We start from the raw sequence: 20,433 nt of genomic DNA on the forward strand, positions 1-20,433 counted from the left end.
AATATTTGTAACAGTATTTATGTACCATTAAGGATATTATACTGTCTTCAAAAATATGTGTATAATTCAATAAAAATTTTGTAACAGTATTTATGATAAGACTAGGTATGTACCATGTACCTTTTCCAGACTTGTGTCATAAGGCAACTTCAATCATTTTCAAATGCAAACTGTTGTTTTGACACCATATTGCAAAGCAAACTTCTTAAGCTTATCCTTGTTGTTTCTTATGACTGAAACTTTATTTTGTGACGTCTTATATTTTTTGCTCACATTTGCTACAAAAACAGTGGACTCTTTAACTTTTCAATAAGTTTAGTTTTTCTGAAACACTTACAGAAACACACTTTCTCTTGTTTGATGCCATAGTTATGCACGGGCTCCGCTTGACTGACTTTCCCTCAACTGGCTAAGACATGCTGGCGTACAACTCTGCCGTGGTATTTATGGCTATTGTATAATGTGCTGTTAGGTGTATCACTGGACAACTGAAGAAGTAGGTGCAGATTAGAAAAAATAGAGTTAGGAGTGGTGGCAGGAGTAGAGAGAGTTTGAAGGAGCTTACTAGGAAATTGAATTTAGCGAGAAAGTCAGCTGATATAATTGGCAGCCATATGAATTTTAGAAGGGCAATGGAAGGATATGTATAGATTCTTTAAGGCAGAAGCAGGTTCCAGGAAAGGGATCTTCAATGAAGAAGGGGAGTGTATATGTGAGGACTTACAAAAGGCAGAAGTATTCAGTCAGCAGTATGTAAAGGTAGTAATTAATGTTATTTATTTTACGTCCCACTAACTACTTTTACAGTTTTCTGAGATGCCGAGATGCCAGAATTTTGTTCCGCAAGAGTTCTTTTACTTGCAAGTAAATCTACCAACAGGAGGAGCACCTTCAAATACCATTGGACTGAGCCAGAATCGAACCTGCCAAGTTGGGGTCAGAAGGTCAGCACCTCAACCATCTGAGCCACTCAGCCCGGTTGTAAAGGTAGTAGGACATAAGGATAATGTCCAGATAGAGGAAGTGACTAATACTGGCGAAATACTGAAATTTACCTATGATAATAACTAGTTTAATATAAGGCAATTTGGGTTTAGGAAAGGTTATTCCAGTGAAGCTCAACTTGTAAGATTCCAGCAAGATATAGCAGATGTTTTAGATTCAGGACTACATGATACGAGAGCTGGAAAAGAACCAAAGAAAAGCAGCACAATTTGTTCTAGGTGATTTCTGACAAAGGAGTAGTGTTACGAAAATGTTGCAAAATTTGGGCCGAGTAGACATGAGAGTAAGGAGATGAGAGATTACTGATGAAAATGAGGGCTATTGGACTAGACAAAAGAGTGCTTGAATGGATGGCTAAATTTCTAGAAAATAGAACTCTGAAAATTAGAGCAGGTGAAGCGTTATCTCATCCTGTAATGATTAAGAGGGGCATCCCGCAGGGCAGTATTATTGGACCTTTATGTTTTCTTATATATTATACTAGCAGTTACCCGCGGCCTCGCTTGCGTGGATTTCGTAATTTTATAAAAGTAATCGTTCCTTGGTACTGTACTAAGATGTTATATGAAAATCCCTAAAGTACAAAAACTCACTGAAAAATTGAGTTTCATTTACCCCAGAAACTCTTTGTAAACCACGTTTGTGGTATTGCCATTTGGAAAAGAGATGGCCATGCGACATAGAACTATACATGTGAGAAACAGTCATCTCTCAAGTCAAAAAAACATTTTTATTTTTAAAGAAGATTCCAAATGTGTATTTCCACGTCTTTAACATATTCAGTTTTTGAGATATAAGTATCCCCATAAAAATAATTCAACCCCTTTATCAGTCCTTTCCCCACCACCACCAAAGTGGATTTTCCGAAAACAAAAAATACATGTTTCTTTATTTTATAAGGAGATTCAAAATACCAACTTTCACATCTGTAACACCTTCAGTTTTTGAGATATAAGTATCCTCATAAACAGAATTCAACTCCTTCCCCCCTCCCCTCCCCAAGTTGACTTTTCCTCAAAAATGTGTGTTTCTTTATTTTTAAAGGAGATTCCAAACACCAGTTTTCACATCTGTAACATCTTTAGTCTTTTTCAGATATAAGTAACCTCATACAAATAATGCAACTAATTTTTCTACTCTTTCAGAGGATTTTCTGAAAACAAAAGAATATGTGTTTCTTTATTTTTAAAGGAGACTCCAAATACCAATTTTCACGTCTGTAACATGTTACGTTTCTGAGATATACTTCAGATATAGTCTTTTTTTAAATTCACCCCCCTTTGTGACTCCTGTTCACTCCCGTTAATGTCCGCCTCCATGGAGTAATGGCTAATGTTATTAGCTGCCGTCGTCGGGGGCCCAGGTTTGATTCCCGGTACTGACAGAAATTAAAAAACGGGCAGTAGTGTTTGTATGTGGTTGAAATGGTACATGCAGCTCACCTCCATTGGGTGTGCCTGGAAAGAGCTGCACCACCTCCGGATGAGGACACGAGTTTACTTTACTTTACCCCCCATTATTTGGATTGTCCAAAAACAAACACAAAACATGTATTTCTTTATTTTTTAAAGGAGATTCCAAATACCAATTTTCTTGTCTGTAATATCTTCAGTTTTTGAGATATAAGTATCCTCATAAAAGGTATTCAACCACTTTTTCACCTTATTTCAGCCCCTTTAGTGGAATTTTCTGAAGGCAAAAAAATTTGTTTATTTTTAAAGGAGATTCCAAATATCAATTTTTACATCTGTTAACTTTTTAAGTTTTTGAGATATAGATATACTCGTTTAAAAACATTCACTCCCCTTTTCACCTCCTTAGCAACAGTATATCCAAAAATGCTCCCTTAATGAGCACCTACACTCTAATATAAATGTATCCCCAAAATTTCATTGCTGTATGTCCAGTAGTTTGGGTTGGTGGTAGGAATCAGTCAGTCAGTCAGTCAGTCAGTCAGTCAGTCAGTCAGTCAGTCAGTCAGTCAGGACATGTTATTTTATAAATGAAGATAAATGATATGAGTAAAGGACTGGAATCACAGATAGGGCCATTAATGGATGATGTTGTACTCTATAGAGTAGTAAATGAGTTGCAGAATTGTGAGCAACTGCAGGGGGACCTAGGCAATACTCTGAGATGGACAACGGAAAACAGTATGATAGTAAACAGGATAAAATATCAGGTTGTAAATTTCACCAAGAGGAAAAGTCCTCTAGATTTTAAGTACTGTCTTGATAGGGTAATAGTACCTCATGGCGAACACTGTAAGTACCTAGGTGTTAATATATGGAATGATCTTCATAGCAGAAATCATATTAACAAGTTTGTTAAGAAAGGTTACAGGTTTTATCATATTGGTATGAAAGTATTTAGGATTTGTAGTAAGGATGTAAAGAAGTCTCTGGTAATACCCCAATTAGAGTATGGTTCCAGTGCATTGGATCCACACCAGGACTACTTGATGCAAGAGCTGGAAAAGAACTAAAGAAAAGCAGCACAATTTGTTCTGGGTGATTTCTGATGATGTAGTTGTGTTACATGTAATTAATCTCATAATAGAACTGTATTGAAGTTGATATATTAAAATTATAAAATGTTATTTACAACCACCTATTTAATACATTACAATACACTCATTGGATTATACAGTAGTATAATCATGAAGTATCTTAAATAATGGGATATGTTTCGTTCGGCATAGCGAACATCATCAGCCATTAATGCATAAAGACTATAGTAATTGCCACGTAAGGAAATACCCCAGAAAGTAAATATCGCTGCCCGATGCTCTTCTTTTATCTTTTTTTGTAATGGCTGATCACTGCTGCCAACCTGCCTGGTTACATATTAAAATCATCAGACATAACCATAACAAACTAACCTCTATGTAAACACCGATAATGAATGTTTCCCTACCCTAGTAAATGATAAAAGATAAGATGAAATAAATCAAGATAATTATGAATATCTCCTCAATGAGGAATTAAGGAAATAAACACACTTTCTCACTTAAATTATCTGTCTTTATTTTGATATACAGTAGGCGTACTATAACCATATTCTTGAAAAGAGGGGCGTGTTAAACGATGCAATTTATTTAATAAGTCTTTGCAGTGTGATTTTCGAAAGTTCCAGACATCCAATGACTTCCCTTTCTTTTGCGCGAATATTTCCTTCTCTCTTCAATACCGGTAACCAGTAAGGGGAGAGATTATTGGGCATATTTTCAGCCTGCAGGCTGGTTATATCTTCAAGCTTATCAGGAAACATATAGGAATACTAATGTGCCAAGCTCCGTGAACGGAATTTAGGTCAGCTTTCAAGTTCACTGCGGATTTGAAAATAATAATGTTATAAGTTCTACTGCCAAAATTTCGTCCCGCAAGAGTTATTTCATGTACCGGTAGATCTAGACTTGAGACTGACGTATTTGAGCACTTTCATCATTTCACACAAACTATGTTATTAAATGCATTATCCGAACATGCCACAATCCTACTTACCTGGTATTAGCCAAATAGATTTACAATCCTACAGAAAAAGAAAATATGCTTTAAATATTCTCGCAAATGTATCACTAGTGACTTTAACGGCGATGCGGTGGCAACACGCACTTCACGCTAGAGCAGTGATTGAACGTTGCCAACGTGCCAGATTAACGGTAAATGTAAGACGTCGTATCGGCAAGTAGGGTCCCTAAACTGTATGGTTACCGACACTGAAAAAGACCCAACAGCAAGAAAAGTAACCATAAATCAATATCTTAATATTACAGGGGAGAAAGGGTAAGGTTGCACCCTTAGGGTACGTCCTTACACGGAGAGGACTATAGGTCAGGGCCCTGAAGTAGTAGTGTTATGAATATGTTGCAAAATTTGGTCTGAGTAGAAGAGAGAGTAAGGAGATGAAATGCTCAACTATGTGGTATGTTTCGATTTGTCAGTGGAGTGATGGCATGGAATGACATTAGTAGACAAATAAGGTTGAGCGGAGCTTCTAAAAGTAGGAAAGATCATTATATATATATATATAAATGAGTGTTTGTATGTTTGTTTGTATGTATGTAAATGACACATTTCCTCCTAAACCACTCGAGCAAAATCAAAGAAATTTGATACACTCATAACTTACTATCTGGAGACGAGCACTGTGGGGGTAAGCCATCCCTAGCACCCTTAGGGGTGGAGAGTCAGGGGGGTTATATATAAAATTAATAGAAAATAGTGTTGAATACATAGTTTCTGGGTTCGCTGACATGAATAGTGACACGCCGGATTTTTTAAAAGTCCAAGTCAACCCCCTTCGTGAAGGGGGCGAGGGGGAGTGATATATATAAATAATCGATAATAGCATCGAATCCATTGATTTTGGGGTCACTGAGATGAATAGTAACACTCCCGAAATTTTTAAAGTCCATCTTCAGCCCCCTTTGGAGTGAGGGGTGCGAGGGGGAGTGATATATAAAAATAATCCAAAACAGTGATGAATCTATAGATTTCGCGATCGCTGAGGTGAATAGTGACATTCCGGATTTTTTTAAAAGTCCAACTTCAGCCCCCTTTTGGGTGGGGGGCGAGGTATTAGTGATATATGAAAATAATCAAAAATAGTGTCGAATCCATAGTTTTCGGGCTTTCTGAGATGAATAGTGTCTCTCAGGATATTTTTAAAGTACAAGTTCGGCCCACTTTGGGGTGGGAGGCATACAAATATTACCTACTATATGGAAAATATACTATGGGGGCAAGATGACCCTAGAACCCCTAGGGAAGGGGGTCAAATGTAACCTATATTAATAAATGGAAGTCAAGCGGGAACGGTCAATATACGTAGTGCACTGTACTGTATATATAAGTTAAGGTATACAAATTAAAATTGACGTGAATTAATTAGGCACTTCCAGGCATCTTAGAAACTTAAAACTTGGTACCAGAGAAGCTGATGACTTCAGGATCCCTAGAAAAATAGAAAATTTTCAAAATACTCTGAGGGGCCTTGCTGGGAATCTCAAATTTGGGGTTCATCATAAGAATGCATTCGGATATATTTATCCTAAATTATAACCTATAGGTTTCATGGGTTTAAAAGTTTCCTGAAAGTCCTCATTTTTGATTCCCCCTCCCCATATCATGATGGCGGCATAATCTGCCAGACGAGCTAGAAAATTGACATTTAGCTAAATTATAGCTTTTAGCCCATAACTGACGGAAAAATTACGAGATGTTTAAAATATTTATTTTTTACCCCCAAAAATTTCGAAATATGGAGGCAATTTTAAAGACTGTGCAGACCTTCCTTTTGAGGTATTTGGTGGCTGAACGGTAAGTCGTATCACAAAACGGATGACACATTCTGTGTTCAATTTGGAGTGATCCACAACTTTGGTCCTATGATTTTTTGTCATATCTTTATCCCTTATACGTTAAATGTGGCTCCTATTTCTGGATTGTACGTATTTTTTTGCAATTTTTACACGTATAATTGGTAGTTTGATTCACTTATCCGAAAGATAGGATCATCAACTTCTACGTGAACCTTGGCCCACGCAGTAGCTATATGTGTACCAAATTCTGTGTTTGTATATGTCATATATGTGTCCGAAAAGTAATTCACTGTGAGAAAACCTTACCAAAATTTCACCGTATTCAACCTTTCTAACTTAATCTTACCCACAAATAGATGAGATACGAGAACATATCATAGGACCAGCCATTTAGACTGTTATATATGGTGTCTTATCGTAGGCCTACAATCCTTTTGTCGATGTGATGTACCTTTTAGAGCAGTTAATCTTCAAATGAAAGTAAAAATGCACATATTTTCGTATGTCGATCTATATTTATTCATTGAAGTTGATTTGTAACGATTCAGAAAAGGTGTGCGTGCCTTTGTAATTAATACTTTACAAATCGATAATGACTCTCAGCAGGAGGACGTCTGCTATTGTAATCAGTGCTCCCCACATCGACTTTAACTGGCAACTCCTGTGTACCATTACAATTATTTTCCTTCTCAATTTGACTGGCAGAAGGCTAGGGAACATGCATTTTTTTCAAAACTCCTTCACCCGATTGTGTTTGGTAGTAGGCTAGGGTGTTCGCATTATAAACAAATGTACCCTCTAAAATGTGGTTGACGTTAGGCATAGTGGCCTGCTATTATAATGGAAACTGAAAATCTTGGTGTGAATGGCAGTAAGCTGACTGGCATTAGGAAAAAAGGCCTGTCATTATATTGATAACAGCACAACCTTATTTTGACTGGCTGTAGGGAAGGTGCCTGCCATTACAATAAAAATTCCTCGATTGTTATCTGTCTGGAAGTAGGAAATGGGGCCTGTCATTGCAACGAAAACTCCCCAAATATATTGTGACCGCGCAGCAGGTAATGGGGCCCACCATTATAATGAAAATTCCCAGATCGATTGCGAATGGCAGTAGGTAAGTGGACACGCCATTATCGTCACAACTCCGCAACTCGCTCTTTACATTAGAAGCAACGTATGTGGACCTCCCTATGCTGTTTCTCGGATAACGTTGTGAGACATTGAATTAAAAAAGATGTTATTCACTGCATGTACAATAATTTACTTGCATATCCGTATACAATATAGAATACCGTAGCGAAGCACGGGTACATTTGCTAGTATGAAGATAAAGTTGGAATTCAAGAGGACAAATTGGAGAAAATATGAATGTATAAGATGAAGAGTAAGGGATTGGAATAAATTATCAAGGGAAATGTTTCATAAATTTCCAAGTTCTCTGTAAATGTTGAAGGAAAAGCTAGGTAACCAATTGCTGGGGAATCGGCCACCTCTTGTTTGAATTATCATTGGCAGGTTCTATCCCAACTCAGTACGGTGGTTCTTTTCTTTACATCACATCAATTCAGACAAGTCTTATGGCAACAATGAAATAGGACAGGGTTAGGTCTGGGAAGAAAACAACTGTGGCCATAATTAAGGTACAGTCCCAGTATTTGCCCAGTGAGAATGGTTGTTTTTAAAAGTGCTCGAATACTCCAGCCTTGTGTGGATACATTTTTGGCATGTAAAAGAACTCCTGCAGGATAAAACTCTGGTAACTGGGCATCTCTGAAAATCTTTAAAGCAGGTAATGGGATGAAAAAGCAGGAACATAATAAGCAGTTACATAGGGTACAGACTACACTTATTATGCATATATAATATCTCTCATAGTTTACATTAGAAGATGTTATTTTGAGTTCATGCTTGCAACACCTTCCTTCTTGTACAGTTTTTCATTACATTTCCATGATAACTGAGGTGTACATGACAAATTAATCAAGGTTTTTGTACTGGTGGTATTTTGATATTGGTGTACATACAATTAGAAGCTAATAGACATGTAATATGGAAAGTAATTTATTATTTTATTGTGTAACCTATGACAATTTTAAATTCAAATTCTATCACATTCCAGCAAATTATTAAATATTAATATGTGCTGCCAGACTCCAGAAAAAATGGCCATTACTCTTCTTGATTACCTCTTCTCCCGTGATACTCTGGCTGTGTCCAATCTCTCTGGAAAAGGAAAACACAATAAAAAACAACTAGATCCTCTTATGGTGAGTATGTTTAGTAGTAATATGTTGACAGAATACTATTTTACATTGTATCATGATTTTGTTTGTGTGGTTTCCTTAACTTGAAGATGGCCTGACTGACTAAGCTTATCAAAAAAAGTTTTACATAAATTCACATGGGATTACTGTATATTTGAATAAGAAGTACATTTTTAAAAGCAGAAAATGAGAACCAAGGAGACAATAGATTAGCTTGCTCCTGAGAACTATGTATTTTGTTTTATTATTGCAACATATTTGTGTAGTAGGAGAAATAGGCCATAATAGCCATAACTGCAGTTTAGAATTGTGCAGTTCTTGTATATTACTTTTGATATTCAGTAATTAGCAGCAGTTTTCAGTCTGTTAGGGCATTGTAGGATAAAAATATAATACAACCAAGTAGTATTGTAGTGTAGTTAATATATTAATTACCTTATTGTTGTCTGATCTTTGTGTACTGTCCTTTGTGTGTGTGTGTGTGTGCGTGCGTGCGTGCGTGCGTGCGTGCGTGCAAGTTCTTTTACCTTTGCTTTTTTCATTATTGTGTAGGAACTGTGGGTGTGGCCAGGCATTAAGGAGTATGAGGGAAGCGTTGGAGAGTTGGAGGTAGATAATTAGGATTCTCTTGGAGGATAGGAAGGAAGGTAGGCCTCACTCAAATAATGAATGGGATACAGTAGGTTTAAAAGAGGGATGAGAAGGAAAGGGGGGAGTTGTAGAAAACAGGTGATCTAATGTTTTAACGGGAAGGAAATTGCAGGCTAACGACTCTATTCAGGAACAGAATTCAGGACAGTTGTCGGTGAGAAGTGGGTATGAGTCATTGCAGGTAGAACAACAGAGAGAAGATGAGGAACAGGGAACTGTTCCTGAGGAGAGCAGAAGTAGGAAGAAAGGAAAAGGTACGAATGGAAAATGTAGAGTAGAGGATAAGAAAAGGTGGAACAGGTGCATGGGAGAGAGAAAAGGGAGGAGGAAGTAGCTTCCGCAGCCGACAGGAAGGATAGGGGAGACCCGTATGGGAGGCGTTCAAATGTGTAATATGTGGTGAGATGCTGGAATATTTTTGAAATTGAAATAACTCTTTTAGAGAAACATCAAGATAATGTGGAACTGTAAATGAACATTGCAAGATACGAGAATTGTTGTGACATGATTTTTTTGTATGTAAATTTTCTGTAATTGGTAATTTAATTAATGTCTGCAAACATGTAAGAAGACACTTGGGACGTTTTAACTTGAAGTGGAAATGTAAAGGTGATTTAATTCGAAACACCCAATACCGCAGGCGTGGTTATTGCTGTTGAAATAGGTGTCGCAATAGGAAATCTCAAGAAGTTGCTAACTATCTTAATATGACCATATATGGTCATGCAGTTTCATTCGCTAGAATAACGAGATTTCCTATTGGTGAAAATATAGGGAATCTAGTGGAAATTGTTTCCCATTGGTCGGTTGTGATCGGGCCATTTCCGGACTTTCTACCGGCTTCGGAATAATAATGCGTGTGCTCGGCGTCATTTACATCCAACCGCCCTAGCAAGCGCAAGCTCGAGGGCTTCCCTCGGGAACTCCCCAGTGTTATTTCAATGTTATTCGCAATGTTTTCTGGTTTCGTTTCATTTAATTTAATTATTTCGGTATTTCCTTGCTTAATGTCATTTTTAATGTTGTAAATTTAACGTGTCCGAGTTCGCCCTAGATTCCCTCTGTTTATAATTCCAAGTCTTTCACCTTTTTTAAAAAATTCAACAATCCATTCATTTGTGTTTATGGATTCGTAATTGTATCAGTTTGTCAAAAGCGTTAAGTATCACCTGCTTTGTGATTTAACTTTGTTTTGGTAATTTTTTGTTTGTTATTTTTAGTATAGTTGAGCTAGAGGGTGTTTCTTGTAAGTCTTTTCTCCCCCATAATGCCATACGTTCCCATAGACCTCATAGGGCTTCCAGCACCTTCCACTCTCCTCTCTTAGTTGTCATTTTTAGGCCTGTAAGTGTTCCCTGTATTTGATTTAATATTGCGTATCGATGGATATTCGTCACGTTTCCACATTTTGATGTGAATTCACCACCACTGCGTCATTATCTATTTCCTTAGTCATATTATTAAGTGTATATATTATTTACTATTTCCTCATTCACATTTTATTAACATTTATTTTTATTATATTTATTATTATTTTTAAAAAATTTGTTATTGTTTACGCGTAGTCTCGACCAACCGTAACATTGGTAGCAGAGCGTGGTTATGGAAGGATAAAGGGCTTACAATGATCATTCTCGGCTAACTTTTCTAAAATTAATTTTAAATCTTAAGTTTGAATGTAGGTTGTAAGTGTTACGTGTGTATTCTTAATTCCCGGTTCTTGTTTTTCATGATTCTTGCACGAGGTTTACGCACCACATGTTTTTTGTTCAGTGATGTGCTGTTTGTGTTGCTGTATTAATTGACGGTTGGAGGAAATGGTGCATCACTATTTGTAACAAGTTTTTTCTTGTTTCGTAAATTTTAATAAGTTTTCTGGTGTGGCAAGGTTTCGCTTGACCACGTGTTCGTTGTAAAGTGATATCTTCACATTTCGCGTGCTGTGTTCGCGTTCCGAAAGTCTTCCGTGATAAATTTCAATATGTTTGATTATGTCAAGTTCTTTTTTGCGATACGTGTGTTTTGATCGTAACATTTGTGGGATTACTTGTTGCTTTAAGCTATGTCATTAATTTATGCTATGTGCTGTACTTCCGTGCATGACCTAATGTTATCTCCCAAACAGCTGAGTTGCGTATGTGTTGAAGATAGATGATTGCTTGACTTACTCCGAGATTATGAGCGCTCAATTTCAATCTTATAAAAGTTTCTCGTGTCGTAATCTTCTTTTTCTTCTTCCAGACTACGTAAATTGTAGTGTGAATCAGGTGTGAATTGTCAGAGTGATCATTGTGTTCTGGTTAAATTTAGCATGGTGTTTCCTTAGTTTTTCTGTAATTTCTCTTTTGGTAAATTTTCGCTAACAATTTTGAGGTTAAGGTTTGAAATTTTCGTCTATTTCTTCAAGTGTTTTTCTGTTCATAAATCTCGTGTTATGGCAAATTATTTTCTAAATTTGGTTTCTTGTTGTCTGGTGTGGTATATTTGGTGCAATTCCTTGTGTGCAACCTTCTAAAATTAATTTTTACGTCGTATTTTAGATCGGTATAGATTTAAATTGCAGGTCATGTGTTGTTTTTGGTCTTTTGCTGGATCTGGCTTCGTTTCTGAATAGGTATGGGACTATTTTGAGGACAGGTTCCAGACCAGCTGCTAAATTTTGAAAGTTTCCTAGTTTGTCTTGTGCTTTTCCAGCGTGTAAGTGCCCGTTTCCTTGTCACGTATATTTATTTACCTGTGTGTTCCTATACTTGCTAGGAGAGTACTACTTTGACTGTGATAGTCTTGTAGGGTGAAACGTGATCACCATATTAATAGACCAGCATCGAGGCTGAGGCCCATTTTGGGCAAATTTGACAGGTTACGGATCTGCACTTGTGCTCGTGACGTTCAAAATCTAGTGTATCTGGTATGAGATTCCTCGTAATTTTTTTTCTTGGTGTTAGGTGCCTGGATGGAGAACGATGTCCATTGTTATTGTAGAATGATTACTAGGAAGATTTTCTGCAAATGTTCATTTTGGTGTCCTTTTGCTGAGCTATAAATTGTTGTTAAATTCATAGTAGGTCTGCAGGTTGTCAAGATTTTCCTTTCTGTTATTTTAATTTGTCACTAGTGAAATTTCGAAAGTATCGCGATTTAGCTAAGCCAGTCAGTTAATTTTCCTGCTTGTTTGGTCTTGTTCGATTTTATCGATGTTAAAGTTTTTGCATTACGGGTTCGTGTCTTCAAAATTTATGTACTCAATTTCAAGAAGTATGGGATTCTCTAGACTGAGTACGGTTCAAAATTTGGGTAGCCATGCTGTATCTGTCCTACCATTTTCGCATATAATTGTGTGTTTGTTTTGGGTGCCTTGGGTAGACATATATGTGTGTGTACTGAGACTTAGGGCTTAAGGTGCTGAGAGGCCATTCCTCTCCTGGAGTACGATATTGGCCCTAAGAGTCTCATTGCCGTGTGATAAGTTCAAGTGAACTTGAGGTCATGTACTATACGCGAACCTTTTCTTGAGCCCTGAGCTCCCTAGTGCTGAATCGGTAGACCTCGGTTATCTTCGACATCCATATTGGCAACCTTTGAAACGCAAACTATGCATCGCTGTGCGACATCTGGCGTACACTTTACGAACTAGTACTGATGTTGTTTACACAGCAAAGCCAAACTATATAATTCATACTAGGAACAAGATTCGCATGGAGAAATGTTATATAATGTTAAATAATGTATATGTGATAGAGTTGTTGGCATAAGATAATAAATGTTTAGAAAATTCATATCGATCGATCATATTATCAATTCAATTCAGATTTTATTTCCATCCAGTTGGCAGTATATCCGGAACCGTCAGCACTCCTTCCTTACCCCTCACCCCGTAAAAATCGGGCTCAAGAAAAAGTTCGCATATAGTATTGTCCTTTTCTTTTGTGAGTACTTCTTGATGCGTCATCGCACGGGTATTTTGTGTGTATGTGTACTGTGTTCTTGTGATGTGAGATGGAGTAGTATTGAGGTCATCTGTGCCTTTTACCGTTGGTTGGTTATGCTGATTCAGGGATCGTCGCACTGGTGGTTTGGTGATGTTGTCTGTGTGTATGTTGGAGGACAGATAAGCTTGGTAGTTGTGTGTGTCGTGCAGTTATCTGGTAATCTCTGGTATGAAGGTTGTACTTGCACCTTTTTAAAATATATATATCAGTGAGTTGGATGTCTGCATGCGCACTCTCACATTGCTTTTGTTTTTCATTTTTGAGTTCCTGTTGGTAAAGTAATATGATTTTGATTTGGTATTCCTGGCCTAATTGCACCTTAATTTGATTGGTGTGACACGTAATACGTAATGTGAGTTTATCTATGCAAAAATTTTGAGTGTATGACATGGTAAATGAATAGTGACTTACTAACCTCAATTCATTGAAGGTGGTTGCAAGCTAACGAAATTTAGTACTTATTTCCCTGTTTTGAGTTCCCTTGCAACATTCTAAATTTTTCCTTCTATTTGTTTGGTTGGGTGATTAAGAATGCACACAGTAAATTAAATTAGTAGTTATAAGGTATGTAGTTATAAATAAAATTTAAGTTTTGGGGTAAACATCCGGCCGGATACATGGGCAATTTTATAGGTTATTTAAGAATATTAATTGTAATGAGCATGGTCGCTGTCACCATGTTAGGTATAACTTAATGTAATGTATTTTGGGCTAACATTAGAATTTTATTCATATGCATAGTTAGGGATTTTGTAATGTTTTTGGTACTAGGGTAAACTCTGGAAGATTTTCTTTTAATCTTTTCAATTATTTTCAATTCTGAAATAACACTTGCCAAGGGGGCTGGGGTATCCCAGAACTTTGAGAAGGAAACTCCCTAAGGAGTCTTGTTATTGTTAAACAAAAAAAAACCACCCTTGAAACTCAATTTTAAGTCTTCGATAGTTCAGGCCAGTGGCCTTATTTCTTCTTTTTTGCCAGTATCCAGTAATCGGGAGATAGTGGGTTCGACCCCCACTGTCGGCAGCCCTGAAGATGGTTTTCCGTGGTTTCCCATTTTCACACCAGGCAAATCCTGTACCTTAATTAAGGCCACGGCCACTTCCTTCCACTTCCTAGGCCTCTCCTATCCCATCGTCGAATATATTTTAGTATTGAAAAGGTGGAAACGTTTACGTTGTTATTATTATTATTACTTATATATTATTCTCAGTTCAATACGGACCAAAAACATAAAATTCATAACCATTAATAAAACGTATCTGTGTCAGTGCGACGTAAAGCAAATAGAAAAAAAAAATTCTTCAGTTCCAAGTTTCCGCTGCGTCTGTTTATGTTCCAGTGACTGCAATACTACTGACTCTGTTCAACCAGGGGTATCTGGTTGGAGCCGGTAACGCACCTATTGGCCACTAATGTCTGATGGTGGAATGGGAAGGTGGTTCTGATGGCGGCAGTCTGCAGTGCTGCGCCAAAAACCTTCGCCTGTTTTGGGCCAGTTCACTAAGCTGGTGGGCTGTGCTGAGTCTGTAAGAGAGCTATGGTTTGACTGCAATATGGATGGGGACGTTGGCAACGGCCGCGGTCAGCGCCTTCGTTTGACAGCGATACCAACGCTCTACTCGTTTTTTGTCTGTATGGACGTTCCTGATGAGAACGAAGATAAAAATTTGTGGCTGTGGTGCAATTGTGGCATTGCGAGAATCTGCAAATCTCCATTTAAGCCTCCCTTTTTATTTTCATTTAAATTGATTATTTTTTAAATTAATTTTTTTGAGCTTTCTCGACGTTGGGAGGAGGAGAATGTAATATGTGGTGAGATGCTGGAATATTTTTGAAATTGAAATACTTTTTTTTTAGGGAAACATCAAGATAATGTGGAACTGTAAATGAACATTGCAAGGTACAAGAATTGTTGTGAAGTGATTTTTTTTGTATGTAAATTTTCTGTAATTGGTAATTTAATTAATGTCTGCAAACATGTAAAAAGACACTTGGGACATTTTTAACTTGAAGTGGAAATGTAAAGGTGCTTTAATTCGAAACAACCTATACCGCACGCGCGGTTATTGCTGTTGAAATAGGTGTCACAATAGGAAATCTCGAGAAGTTGCTAACTATCTTAATATGACCATATATGGTCATGCAATTTCATTCACTAGAATAACGAGATTTCCTATTGGTGAAAATATAGGGAATCTAGTGGAAATTGTTTCCCATTGGTCAGTTGTGATCGGGCCATTTCCGGACTTTCTGCCAGCTTTGGAATAATCATGCGTGTGCTCGGCGTCATTTACATCCAACCGCCCTAGCGAGCGCAAGCTCAAGGGCTTCCCTCGGGAACTCCTGCCTTTCTGCGGTAAGAGTTATTTCAATGTTATTCTCAATGTTTTCTGGTTTCGTTTAATTTAATTTAATTTAATTATTTCGGTATTTCCTTGCTTAATGTCATTTTTAATGTTGTAAATTTAACGTGTCTGAGTTCGCCCTAGATTCCCGCTGTTTATAATTCCAAGTCTTTCACCTTTTTTTTCAATTCAACAATCCATTCATTTGTGTTTTTGGATTTGTAATTGTATCTGATTGTCAAAAGCGTTAAGTATCACCTGCTTTGTGATTTAACTTTGTTTTGGTAATTTTTCGTTTGTTATTATTAATATAGTTGATCTAGAGGGTATTTCTTGTAAGTCTTTTCTCCCCCATAATGCCATACATTCCCATAGCCCTCATAGGGCTTCCAGCACCTTCCACTCTCCTCTCTTAGTTGTCATTTTTAGGCCTGTAAGTGTTCCCTGTATTTGATTTAATATTGCGTATCGATGGATATTCGTCAGTTTCCACGTTTTGATGTGAATTCAGCGCCACTGCGTCATTTTCTATTTCCTTAGTCATATTATTAAGTGTATATATTATTTACTATTTCCTCATTCACATTTTATTAACATTTATTTTTATTATATATATATATTTTTTAATTTGTTATTGTGTACGCGTAGTCTTGACCAACCGTAACAAAATGAGATGGATAGAGTTGAGGCTCTGGTCATGGGTTATTCCATTGTTAGACATGCGGGGGAAATGTGTGACGGAAAGGGAACCAGGGTAATTTTTATCCAGGATTTAGGTGAAGGCAGATGTTGAGGAAAGTAGAAGGGAAGCAGGAGGGAAAGGAGAAGGCAGTACTTTTTCACATTGGCATCAACAATGTAAGGCAAGTAGGTATAAGTACGAAAATAGTTGGGGATGTGTGGGATCTAGTAAAGCAACACGGGTGAATATTAAAAAAGCGGAGATTATTATCAGTGCAATACTGTGTAGGAAGGATAACAACTGGTAGGTGATCGGCGTCTTGAATGAGATATGGAGTGGGTATGTAGGAATTTCGGAGTGAGATTTCTAGATCCTAATAGGTGGGTAGGAGGTAAGGATCTGTGCTCAGATGGCCTTCACTTGAACTGGAGTGGTACGGGTTGGTTGGTTGGTTGGTTGGTCGGTCGGTCGGTCGGTTCAGACCCCTTTATCACTGAAAAATATCTTCATGTCTCTGAAAGTACTAGACAGCATGACTAGCTTTATGCAGACACTACTGTAAAAACTAAATGGTCCCATATACCTATTATGAGCAACCTGGTTGCTTCAGTTTGGCTCAGGTTATACTTCCGTTTGTAATATGGCATAGTAGGCTCATAAATGGCCCTCTTCTCCCTGTCAACCTTTGTTGTTCCAACCCAACTTCAAAATGTACGGTTTGATCCAGAATATATCCTTTAATGGACTCAGGTTTTAAGGCTATGATGTTGATCCGCCTTGTACCTCCTCATGTAGCGATTCCTGTTACTTCCTCATAGGTGATATATCCAGCATTCTGAAAAGAGACAGCCAGCATTTGGCAGATGGTGTGATGACGAATAGTCTGTAGGGTTTCACCATGTGGGCAGAAATCGAGTATGTGAGAACCGTAAAGAACCGGACCTAATATAATTAGTGAATTCTAATTATCCTAAATGAACAATTGTGTTCTGTATAAGCATTGCTGAAACCTGCATGTGTAGATATTTATCGTCATCAGCAGCAAATCTTGGTGGATATATACTTTTACAATATGACCGCACTGATAAACGAGAAGCCTTTACTTCAGGAATAACTTAAAATGTAAGGTCACCTGCATCTTGAACCCAAATCTTCCCTCGCAACCAGAATACATGTTTGTAGAACTCAACTACAATAAAAAGTTATTAATAGGGATTGTTTATAAATTGCCTAATGTGAGAGGGATTTTCCAATTCGAAGTGGCTCTTATAGATCTCATCTCAGTCTATGAGGATGTCATTTTGTTACACCATGCTTCAGTGACGTCATTGGCTTTCATGGCACTGTGCTTGTAGTCGTCTTCTTCTTCTTGTCCGACTTTTATAATGATTGTCGTCATCATCGTCATCACATCTCTGATGAGGGTGACATCAGAAAGGACATCCAGTCTTAAACACTCGCTATGAAGATTCGCTTCATTTCATACCCAACCCTGTAGAGCAAAAGGACACACATTTTTTCTTCATATTTTAAATTGCATTAGGAATGACTTACGGGATGCGTAATGAGTAGGCCTTGGATTCTTACATAATAATAAAGGATTTTTCAGTTAAGTTGTCCACCTCAAATAACTCGTGAACCGTTCAAGTTATAGACATTATGTTTTCACTTTCAATAATGGTACTAAGGGGCTCATAATCGGACCTGGATTACTTTTCATGGCGTCAGTATCTTCTGAGTTATTGGTACTAACGTTGTCTTTTAAATGGAACTATACTGTTTTCTACACCTAACTCTAAACTTACAAACATTACAAATTCAGCACCATGATTATTTTGAAAATCGGACAAGTACTTAAGGAGAAAACGTAGTTCATGTGCTAGCTGGGGACTGCCCTGTTTTATTTACACTACATATGAAGCATGAGCTAGCTGTTGACATACAGAGTGGTTTCACCTGCTTCTGACAACTAGGTATTCTCTCTACTGTGCTCATAAATACACAAATGATAAAATGTATGATTTAACGCCTTTAATTTTGCCATAGGTAACAGGTAAAGGGAAAGCAGATATGTGCAGGTTTCCAATTCCCTTTTAGTCAAGCATTGTTCTTTTCTGATCCCAGCAGTGTTAAGTTTCTGACACCTAAGGAGTCTTTCATTTTCATAGCCTTTCTGGGCGTTCTTTCTTTTGTTCATTCTTGAAAGAATGGAACCACTTCTTTCCTTTCCCCTTCTTATTAGTGTTAAGAAGGGGTGATTGCCCAGTTGTACTAGTTTTACTAGTTTTACTAGTTTTACTTCTTCAAATAACACTCACTTCCACTACCTCCATTACTTTAATACATTCAAACTATGTTTCCTTCTTTCTCTGCCTCTTTTCCCACAGCATGGTGGGGATGTGTTGTGATCCATGTCACGCATGTCGATTTATCCCCATTTTATGGGGAGATGTCCATCGTGACATCAATCATGTATGGTTTTCGTTTTTCCTAATGTTAGCACTAAATCAGGTGAGTTTTCTGTGGCGATGGGTTAGGAAAAGACTAAAACTGGGAAGGCAGCAGCCATGGCCTTAATTAAAGTGAAAATGGTGTGGAAATGACAAACCATGGAGAACCATCTTCAAGACTTCCGATAGTGGGGTTCGAACCTACCATCACTCAAATGCTAGCTAACAGCTAAGCCGCCCACACCATGCAGCTAGCTCATTTGGTCCTGTGTGGTTTAATGCCACGTCAGAAAAATAATGATGTATTCTCATAGTACCTGTTGCATATACATTATTCAATTATCTGTTACCTAGAGCGATATTAAAATGTGTTAAACCATATTTTATCATTGTGTATTTATAAGTACAGTAGAAAGAATACCTATCTGTAAGAAGAAGGTGAAGCAACTCTGTATGTCAACAACTACCTCATTTCTTGTAATGCGAATTGAGCAGGGCAGTACCCAGCTGGCAAATGAAGCACACTTGAACACATTACATTTTCTCTAGAAGTACTTGTCCGATTTAAAAAATAATTGTGGTGCTGAATTTGTAATGTTTATAGGTTTAAGACTATGTGTAGAAAACCGTTCCACTTAAAAAACAAAGTTAGTACCATTTTCTCAGAAGAAAAAATAATGCAAGTTCAATTATGAGTCTACGTACCAGTACTGAAAGTGAAAACAGAACATCAATATCTTTAAGTGTTCATGAGTTATTCGAGGTGGACAACTTAGCTGAAAAGAACTCCTGCAGGACAAAATTCCGGCACCTCGGCATCTCCTAAAACCTTAAAAGTAATTAGTGGGACGTAAAGCAAATAACATCATCATTTAAAAGAACAATATACAGGTAGAAATTTGCCATCTGCGCCACTGTGGCATATCCCAAAATGGACAACACCTATGTTATTCAAAGAAAGATTTAATAAACTGTACGTGGGAAGCGCCATTGCAGCAAATATCTATCTCAAACAAACTAGATAAATTATGTTTCTAGTCAACTTTGTCTCTTTATTTTTCATAATTGTAATAAATGTGTTGTGTGTTATTTTGAAATATTATAATCAAACAATATTTTATTTCCTCATACCTTTGTTTGTTGATATATTTTTCCCTTAAGTTTAATAACTCTCAAAAATTGTATTTTTCTTTCTTTTGTAAGATATATGGCATTCAGTGCCATTTACGTCATAGGTTTAGCATTACTGAGAAAGACTGGTACCGAATAAAACAGAATATGGACTCAAAGTGCCGTACAGCATGGAGAAAGAAAGTACGAGGCCTGCCGCTTGCAAAATCAAAGGTATAATTTGTTTCTTTTGTACTACATTACAATAAAAGTTTTGGTCATTAACTGTTTCACCAATCAAAATGTTTGATAATAAAACAAGCTTGATGAGGAAATAAGTAGAATTGAAGTATAACTTAACCTTAGCAAGAACTCCAAAGTTCCTCCACTCTATTTATTTGTTATCCAGCTTGATTTATTTTCTGCCTTTAACAGTAATAATTTTGTGTACATTTACTATGGTACTTGGGACTGATTACCTGGTTTTGACCCAAATTAAATTATAAGTACATAACTTTTCGCCTTGCTATTTGTCCTCTCATTAAAACATAATAATAATAGTTCCAGAAACCACGTAAATGAGCACCAGAGGTCACTGTAGGATCTCT

General features: G+C 37.2%; 1 protein-coding gene across 2 annotated transcripts in view; it reads left to right on the top strand.

Annotated features, from left to right (window-relative positions):
• LOC136871961 (protein BANP) overlaps positions 1-20,433 on the top strand; it is a 223,920-nt gene that overhangs the window by 124,492 nt on the left and 78,995 nt on the right. For both annotated transcript variants that reach the window (XM_067145723.2, XM_067145722.2), the window contains exons 4-5: positions 8,451-8,598; positions 19,919-20,059. In XM_067145723.2, coding sequence (XP_067001824.1) covers positions 8,451-8,598; positions 19,919-20,059 — 289 coding nt within the window. The remainder of the gene's footprint in view (positions 1-8,450; positions 8,599-19,918; positions 20,060-20,433) is intronic.

Source organism: Anabrus simplex, chromosome 4 (assembly GCF_040414725.1).
Source record: "Anabrus simplex isolate iqAnaSimp1 chromosome 4, ASM4041472v1, whole genome shotgun sequence".
Classification (NCBI taxonomy): Eukaryota; Metazoa; Arthropoda; class Insecta; order Orthoptera; family Tettigoniidae; genus Anabrus; species Anabrus simplex.